A 9,934-nucleotide genomic window follows, 5' to 3' on the forward strand; every position below is an offset into this window, starting at 1 on the left:
TCTAGACTGGACTATTGTAATGCACTCCTAGGTGGTTGTTCTGCATCTTCAATAAACAAGCTATAGGTAAGAACTGGTAAGAACTCTGCAGCGGCTAGAGTTCTTACCAGGTCAAGTAAATATGATCATATTACTCCAATTTTACAGTCTCTGCACTGGCTACCTATTCAGTTCCGTATCATTTACAAAATACTATTACTTGCCTATAAGGCCATAAATGGTTCAGCTCCTGCGTACCTAACTTGTCTTCTACCACGCTACAATCCAACCCGCTCCCTAAGGTCGCAAAACTTTGGTCTTTTGGTAGTACCTAGGATAGCAAAGTCCACTAAAGGAGGTACAGCTTTTTCACATTTGGCTCCCAAACTCTGGAATAGCCTTCCTGATGACGTTCGGGGTTCAGACACACTCTCAGGCCCAGTTTCCCGTTAAGGGCTTAAAATAAACCAGGACTAGGCTAATTCTACTTAAATTAATCCACACTAAACAACTGACTTTCTGAGATGTTGCTTAAATTTGGATTAACTAGTTCTAGACTACAGAGTCTCAGATTAAGGTAATCAAGGACAAGTGAGATCATCTTTTGGAAACCTGAATAGATTAATGGCATGCACATGTGGCTAAGGAGAGGTTGCTATAAAAAACCTGGTATGGAATACTTGTAATTCATTAGTCTTAAGGAGTGTGTGGAACAGGAGTCTTCTTCTTTCGTGTGTCGTCATCAAATGTCCAGCTCAGTAGAACTCAGCCACATTCTCATCTCAGGTCCCACATCGAAGAGGCCGGCCTCCGAGGGTGGTTTATACAGTGGACAGGTGGTGATTATGTGCTCAGCGGTCTGCTCTGGCTCCCCACACTCACACACTGCTCTGTCCTCCAGGCCCCACTTCCTCATTGATGCTTTGTAACGTCCAACCCCAGTTCGCAGGCGGTTTAGCAGAGTCCATTGCCGGCGTGGCAGATCCTCTCCTTCAAGACCGCCTTAAGGGTCATAGATGTAACGGTGGATTCGTGAGGGCCCTGCTGACTCCCACTCCTGCTTCCAGGCTGCCGCGAGCCATGCCTCTGTAGACAGGTCCTCGGGGATGGACCTGAGCAGGTCTTGTGCCGCCTTGTTGTACGGGTGGCGGGACTTCAGTCTATAAGGAGGCAGTGCTATTGTGGTGGTATTGTGCAGGATATGCAAGTTGTATCTTTGGGCTTTCCTTGCAAGAGCGAGGGTAGCAGCCTCTCGTCGGAGGCCGGCCGGGGCAATTCCCGCTAGTGTTGGCAGATGGTAGACAGGGGTAGATTTCAGGCAGCCAGTTATAGTCCGAAGGGCGGTATTTATGGCAGTGTCGACTTTCCTGACGTGTGGGCTTCTGCACCAGGCTGGGGCACAGTATTCAGCTGTGGAGAAGACAAGAGCTACTGTTGATATTCGAAGCACCTTGGCAGTTGCACCCCAGCTAGTACCAGCGAGACGTCGAATTATTGCGACCCTTGATGACACTTTGGCCGTCACTTCTTCAAGGTGTTGTTTGAATGTTAGAGATCTATCCAGGCGTACGCCGAGGTACCGTGGGGCTTGCTGGAACTCAAGGCGCTTGTTATTAACGAATATGTCCAGTTCCCGTCTGGCCTCACTGTTGTTCAGGTGGTAAGCTGCTGCAACTGTCTTGCCGATGCTGAGTTGTAAACGCCACTCACGCAGGTAGGCTGCCAAGGTGTCCATGTCCTGGTTTAGGCTGGCCTGCATCTGCTCCCATGTTTGTCGTCTCATCATAATGGCCAGGTCGTCAGCGTAACCATATTTCCGGGATGTTGTTTCCGGTAAGTCGTGGATGTAGATATTAAATAACATTGGTGCGAGGACAGAACCCTGCGGAACACCATTCCTCAGCCTTCTAAGCCTGCTGCATTGACCGTCACTGATCTTTAAGGTGAAGCTGTGGTTCGTCACCATCTCAGTGATGAACTTCACCATGTGACGGTCGGGAATGATCTTTAGTAGCTTTAGGTGGAGTCCGCGGTGCCAGACGGTATAGTAAGCGGCTGTGAGATCAAGCAACACTACTCCAGCCTTCTGTTTTTCCTGAAAGCTGTCCTCAATATCTTGGGTGAGCAGTGTCACCTGGTCAACCGTTGACCGACTGCGCCGGAAGCCAGCTTGCTCCCGTGGGAGTTGAGTGTCCACTATTGGCTCGATACGATTATAGAGAAGCCTCTCCAGGATTTTGAATGGGACGCAGAGCAGTGGGATGGGTCGGTAAGATTTAGGGTCTTCAGCAGGCTTGTTTGGTTTTGGGAGGGCTATGACAGCAGCGCGGCGCCATATCTTCGGGAGCTTGGACCTCCGAAGGCATGTCGAGTAGAATGAGCTAATCCATACAGATGTTCTTACGCTCTGGTGAGTCACAAACTCAGGGTGGATGTAATCATGGCCGGGTGCTTTCCCTTGTTTGGTCTTACTCAAGGCAGTCTGGAGTTCAGCTGATGTAAATTCCCCTGACAAGTTGGCGTCCACACTAGCTGCTCTACACAGGGAAGTCACCTGGTGTGATGTTGTGCGGGCAAAGTTCTTATCAGCATCAAGGAAACAGCTGTTCTTAAGGAGCTGGGATGCGATGGCATTTGCTGTTATTGGGCACCGGGAGGTCGATGGTGTTCTACCTGTCAGCTGGTTTATTGTCCGCCACGCCTTACGGCTGGAGTGGGTGAAGTCAATTGACTGAACTACTTCTGTCCACCTTGACCTTCGGGTGACATCTAGCTTCTGCAGAAGTGCCGTTGCAGATTCTTCAACTTCCTCCCTGGAGCTTGCCTGCTGGTGGACATGCAGGAGGTGGCTGCATTCTCCATCCCAGCCCGGGATGTAGTTTGTGTTAAAGCCACGGGGGATGGTTTTCCTTGCTGCCCCAAGGAGTACTCTGCAGTAGGCTGCGTACCCAGCGTCCACGTCGGCGTTGTCTGGATCTGGGAGACAGGATGATGTCCTTTCTGTCTCTCAGTAAATGACTGCCAATTTGCCTTACGAAAGTTCCATCTCTTGACGGGTTTCCCTGCAACTGGCTGCACCAGGGATGGGACCTTTATAATGGACGGTCGGTGGTGTGAGCGGGGGAACCTATCCAGGACACGTCTCTCTGGCTTTTGAGCCGTGTGCCACACTGCGAAAGCCAAGTCCGGATTGGTGTGGGTGTTCCAGCGTGTTGAAAAGAAGCTTGGAGGTTCTTTGGGGTCGAACAGCAGCAGCGCATTGGCACTGGAGGCCCATTGGTTTAATGTCTCTCCATTTGGTGTAGTATGGCTGTAACCCCAGTCTATGTGTTGGCAGTTAAAGTCCCCTGCATAGATGGCGGGTGCAGGTGCCGGTGGAAGTGATGCCATGGTTAGCCTTGATGGTGGGGGCTTGTAGACATTGACAACCGTTGTGGTCTGCACCTTAGTGGACGGCCATTCGATACTCGAGCCTGGTGGAGATTGGCCAATGGCTGTCCAACTAAGGTTGTTCCTTACAAAGGTTGCAAGTCCATGCTGTTTGCTGTGGGTAGACCCAGCAAGCTGGAAACCGGGCAGTTTGAGGATGTTATCACTGTCACGGTGTGTCTCCTGGAGGAGGACGGCTGCTACTTTGTGGGAGTCAGCGAGATGGTAGATGACTTCCATTTTGGCGGTGGTAAGGTCCTCTACATTAAGTTGGAACACCGACAGACCTTGGTACTCGATGGTCGGGATGGTCACTCGTCCTGACATGGACGCACCGTGTCCCTTCGGTCTCTTGCGCCTCAGTCTGCCAGCTAGATGATGACTGGTTGGCGACATTAGTTTCTCAAGCTGGTCTTGCACCATTTCTTGCTACTCACGGAGGAGGCCACGCGAAGGCTGTCGTCGTCTCCTCCAACAGGAGTCACTACACTTAAGCAAAGGAACAGGAGTCACTATACTTAACCAAGAAATGGAGAAAGACAAAAGAAAACGCTCAAAAAACTTCAGTGAATTTGAGAAGACCCTTTTTAAACAAATTGTATCAAACTATCCTGTAATTGAAAACAAACAGCATGATTCAGGTACAGAAAACAAGAAGAAGAAAGCATGGATTTCCATATTTAATGAAATCAACTCAAATGAAAAAGTAACCAAACGGACACTCCAACAAGTTCAGGTATGATTTATTGTTGCCCCGTTCTTACAAATCAGTAAATTATAAATGTTTTCATTAATGAAATGTAAAAAGAAAACAATATTATGTAGAACTCCAACTTCAGAGTGTATATTATCTTGTAAAGGTCCTGTGGAAAAATATAAAAATAAACCTGAAAAAAACAACTGCTGCTACGCGTCAAGAGCGTTTCAAGACAGGTGGGGGACTTCCAGTTCCACCAGACACAGAGGAGTTGGGGGACTTGTTGGCTGGGATTATTGAAAGTCAGCAACCCCTGGAAGGTATTCCAGATGATGACCATTTGGACAGTTCAGGTGAGGAATCTTTCAAAGACTCATTTGATAGGACACGTCTCATTTACAGTAACATGTGTTATCCCATCCAACATACAGTAATTAAATGCAAGTCATGTCTTGTAACAAAAATGACGTAATGACCTTTATTGTTGAAGTCAAATGTAATACTAGATTTTTTCTTCCATACAAAGATGACCTGATCTTCACCCAGGACTTGGGGGGCGCAGGGAACAGTCAAGAGGCTCAAATGAATCCAGCAGCAGCCAGCACCAACATGCAGCAGCATCCAGTCTCCTGCGGTAGCATTAGTCAGCATCCAGCAGTCTCTAATCCAGGCAGCAGGTCAAGAGGGAAAAGGATGACCATTCATGAGAAACTTGCCATAGAGTTCCATGAATGTAAATTAAAATATTTAAAAGAAGAACATGAAGTCAAAATGAAAATTCTTCATCTTGAGTTGTCTATGAAAGAGAGAGAGAGATGAAGCAGCAGCAGTGTCAATTGTCTTTGGAACCAAACCTCAGTTAAATAAAAAAAATGTCCTGAAATTTTTTACCTGTCTATGCCAATCATTTATGTATCACTCAAGGCACATTTATGAGAAGTGCTGCAAAGCAAAAGCATCTCTGTAAGCAAGTCCATTTCTGTCATTGGCTAGCTCAGGGATGGGGACATGTTGGTCATCATCATCTTCAATATCAGGGTCTGGGCAGCCACACTGTTTAAGAAAATTATGAAGCACTGCTGTTGCAATAATAACAATGCAGCACCTCCTAGGTTCAAACCGCAGTGTATTTCGGAGACACTGGAAATGATTCTTCCATACACCAAACATGCGCTCTATTAGCCCTCTGGTGAGAATGCGAGCTTGGTTATAGCGCTGTTGCTCTGGTCTGACTGGATGGAGATAAGGGGTGAACAAGAAGTTTGTCTGTGCATACCCACTGTCACCAAGTAGAATTCCAGAGTGTTGTCTTGCTTCAAACTGAGTATATAAAGAGGAGTTGTGGAAAATCCTTGAGTCATGAGTTGAACCTTTCCAGCGTGCAACAATATTGGAGAACTGCATAGTGGGAGTGCACATTCCTTGTACATTTATTGAAAACCAGTTTTTACGATTTCTGAATTCCTCAGCATCTGCTGTAGAGGGACACTTAATGGGAATGTGGCAGCCATCGATACAACCAATGACTCCAGGGAAGTTCCCATATTCATAGAAATCTACCTTGTAGGTGGCCTGTTCAGCAGCATTTGGGAACTTGATGAAATCCTTTTTCAGTTCACATATAGCACTGCAGACTTTGTGTACTATTTTGCACACTGTTGATTCACCTACACCACACAAATCCCCAGTTTCCAGATGGAAGGTTCCACATGCCAAAAACCTTAAGGTAATTAATATTTGTAAGGAAGGAGAAATAGGGGTGCCTCTGACTAAGTCACCTGAAAGCTTGGGCTGCAGCAAACCAATTATTTCTGTTGCATTTTCCTTTGACATACGGAAACGGTCAAGAAAATGTAAATCATCAAAATCATTTAGTGGGTTGCTCCTGTCTTTTAGCAACCTTCTTTCTGGTCTTGGTGGTGGTCTCTGATTGTCATTGAAATAGTCAAGGTAATCCATGTTTTGCTACTGTGGACGTGAGCCTTGAGGCAAGCAGTTTTTAATCTGAGGTTAAACCTGCTTCTGACCAGGTTTAATTTAAGACTTAATTTAGATCTGGATTAGGTCTAATCCTACTTCTAGAAATCCAATTGTTCAAGTCAAGACTAGTGCAAGTCTGAGACTATTGTAATCCATGTGTGAGAAAGCTACTTCAATAAATCCAGGTTTAAAATGACATTTAGTCTACGACTAGGCTTAATCCCCGTACGGGAAACCGGCCCTCACTGTTTAAATCTAGATTAAAGACATCTCTTTAGCCAAGCATTCACATAATGCATTTTATAATCTTGTACTGCAGGGGAAGTCGTGGCCTAATGGTTAGAGAATTGGACTCGTAATCGAAAGGTTGCGGGTTCGAGCCCCCGGCCAGCAGGGATTGTAGGTGGGGGGAGTGAATGTCCAGCGCTCTCTCCACCCTCAATACCACGACTGAGGTGCCCTTGAGCAAGGCACCGAACCCCCACTGCTCCGTGTGTGTGTGTGCTTTTGTTCACTACTCACTGCTGTGTGTGTGCACTTGGATGGGTTAAACGCAGAGCACCAATTTCGAGTATGGGTCACCATACTTGACAATACGTCACGAAAAATGTACATTTTAATGTACATTATTATTAAATTATTATTAAATGTACATTATTATTATTAAATTATTATTAAATGTACATTATTATTATTCTTTAGCTAATTATGTCTCTATTTGTTTCTCTGTTTCTGCCAGCTAGGAATTACAGAAGCTTCAGTCTGCATCCAACCCTTAAATGATCTGAGATGACTGAACACCTGAGAAAAGATGATGCCAACCCCTCAGAGGACTTCGGAGGATGCCAATGCTCAGGCAACATACAGAATTACCAAATTTTGCCGTAAGTTAAACATATTAAGGTTCTGCGATATATAAATATATTGTGGAAACTTAAATTCCTGTAGAGCTGCTTTGCAAGATTTGTATCGTAAAAAGCGCTATAAAAATAAACTTGAATTTTATGAACTATTATGTAACAGGCAACCGCTAGCAAGCAAATAATCATGTCGCTTTAGTGGCTCCATGGAACACTGTGTTCGTTTTCCACATGTAACCCAGTACATTAATTTGGGTCACTAGTATTAATTGGTATTAGTTTATTCATATCGTTATGAAACTAATAGTAAGTGAAGAATAAGACATAAATTGTATGCATTTTATTATAAATAATTCAAAGAATATAAAAAAACCGTTCCTGAATTAATTTGATTGGTGAGGTGAAAGGTTAGCTCCGCCCTCAGTTGAGAAAAAGTTTCAAGAAAAAGATCGGTATCAAGCTGAGACTAGATAAGAGAGATTGTGAACGACACGAGTGATATTAAATCAATTGAGTGAGTAAAGAAAGAATAAACAGTGATAATTTAGCAATAAATTATTAACAAGCACAGTAGATTTGTGAGTTATTAGTTCTTAGAGAGCTCGCGTGTGAGAAGTGCCTCGTGAAAACTGAGCGCGCCGCTAACTGAAGAGATAGGAGAAATTTTCGAATCTTTCCTTTGCAAAATAGCTTTTCTTTTGTTCCTTGATCCATATTTCTCCTTGGTGAGTACTATTTTCTTTATGAGAAGTGTGTTTGACTAATGAGAATATTGTTTTGTAATAGTAATGTGAACAACGCATTGGTAAAGTGGGTAATAATATGAAAAAAATGTGAAAATGTTTTATAATATACTATGTGATTGTATGTACTTACGTTAAATAATGCAGAGACGTATTATTTGTTGAGATAAAATGATTTAATTCTCTGTTGAGAGTTCCTGAATTGCTGCTGAGATTCCGTTCCGATTCCGAGATTTCTGTCCTGCTGTGGATTTCCTATCCCTGGTTGGACTGGCGAGCCATCCCATCACTTCGTCCCTGGAAACCTGTAAAAAGTGTTGTGAGAAACAAAGTTCTGAGTGGGTAGGACAAAACTACACACATTGCATATTTTTACCAATTTACCTGGATTTTCCTGAAGTCAAGAATTCAAGTTTTTTCCTTCTTCATGGACTGATCTCATTAGTTCATTTTTGATGAACATTACTATTTTTGGGGGAAAATTTGAGATTGAGAACTTGAAATTCAGACACTGAGGTCAAATTTCAGAAACTGACATTGGGAATTGTGTGTGGGAACTGTTTCTGTGTTTATCATCCATTTCAAATACTGTGTGTTACTGTTATCCATTTGTTTTTATTTTGTTTTATTTCATTTCTGCCAATTTCGAAAAAAATACAACATATGCAAAATAACAAAAGAGAAAATACACTTACCTTTTCATAAACTAGCTGCATACCAATACTTTGAGTGGTTCATTCATTTTATTAATTCTTACTATCATCTTTGCTAATAATTGCTTCTGTGAGTCGTTCCAAAAATCTTCTGAGTCTGGTCCAAAATCTGAAATTGTAAGAGCTAGAAACCGAGCCATGCGCTACACACGCCTTTCCGAATACGGATTCACTATTTGGCACATCCCTACTTCCCATATTAACAAAAGACCAAAAATGTATTAATATATTTTTCCTAACACTTGCCCTCACTGAAAGTGGGACAGGATGTATTCGTTTTTCTGCACTGCTCTCGCAGCTGAGTTCTGCCTTTTGTTCTGACAACTTCACGTTATAATTAGAAAAATCGATTTTTTAAATTTGTGACTCGATTCGAATCCCTAGAAGACCGAATCATTGAATTATATGAATAGATTTTTCCCCCACCCCTAGCTTCCTCATCTCAGCGCGTAGACTCACTGACACACAAACAACGCTCTTTTTAACGATAGGCTGTATGCATTTACCAATCCTCCAGCTTGCTATTTGGGGAATAAACCCAGCACTCTGATTGGTCGAACTCTTCTTCTTTTGTTGTTGCTTGATTTGAATACCACACGTGGACGGAGGCTTTACCAAGTTCTTGCGTAGTTTAAAGTGACAAAACCTACCAGCATACTTTGAGGTCAAAATGTACCCACTACACAAAACGGGCTTGAAGAAGGACATCCAACCTGTGAACTCTGGGCAGATCGATCAACCCCGGCCTCAGCAAGACACGTCATTTGACATCACTGCTTCCAGCGAGCATAATGTAGACCTAAATGCTCTCTTTGTGTCATGCCAGCATCATGTGATTCACTGGAACTCGTTAAAGTTGGAAGTGGAACAATTCCGTTTTTGTTGTGTTGGGTTTGTATACAGCGCACAAATCTTCTGTTTTTAGTGTGTCTCTGTGGCAGAATTCCAGCGCCACATACTGGTCTGGCATGTATACTACATCGTTTTGAGGTGGTTTCGTGTGTATGCAGATATCAACAGTGATCGAGTATCTGATTAATCTAATATAGGATGCGTTGAGATATTTACATTTATTAACATGAATTGCATATTACCAGTGTTCAGTTTCAAGCTCAAATGCAATGCCCGATATTAACTGAGTTATGTGAGACGGTCTTATTGCTTTTAGATGTTTATTTGTCAAAAATAGTGACGTTATAATAATGCTGCAGTGCTTTTTTTTCATCATATTTGTTCAACAGTAGGCATACTTCAATTAAAATTGTTTTCGTACTTTGTTTAAAATGCGCAGGCAATTTCAGTAATCGCTTGATAATGTAGATGAAAATATAGCACAAATCTGCCATAAACATAATGAGAACTTTATAGATTGTGAAATTTTTATAGATAGTAAATTGTCTGCTTTCTTCGCCCATGTTTCAGCGCGCTGCCATGAAAGCACATCACAGGCATTTCCATCCTTTTGTGCAGATACAAGTTGCAATGTTACATCTATGTTATATAGCTAAGTTATTGGATTAATATAATAGGATG

At 43.2% G+C, this 9,934-nt stretch overlaps 1 protein-coding gene across 1 annotated transcript; it reads right to left on the reverse strand.

Annotated features, from left to right (window-relative positions):
- Positions 1 to 5,035: 5,035 nt before the first annotated feature.
- Positions 5,036 to 6,064, reverse strand: LOC306858510 (putative nuclease HARBI1; the record flags this gene model as incomplete). Its single annotated transcript, XM_079399076.1, has 1 exon — positions 5,036 to 6,064. One exon carries the CDS (start codon positions 6,062 to 6,064, stop codon positions 5,036 to 5,038), a length of 1,029 nt encoding a protein of 342 aa, XP_079255202.1.
- Between the last annotated feature and the right edge of the window lie 3,870 nt (positions 6,065 to 9,934).

This window comes from Barbus barbus, assembly GCF_936440315.1.
Source record: "Barbus barbus genome assembly, chromosome: 39".
Taxonomy (NCBI): domain Eukaryota; kingdom Metazoa; phylum Chordata; class Actinopteri; order Cypriniformes; family Cyprinidae; genus Barbus; species Barbus barbus.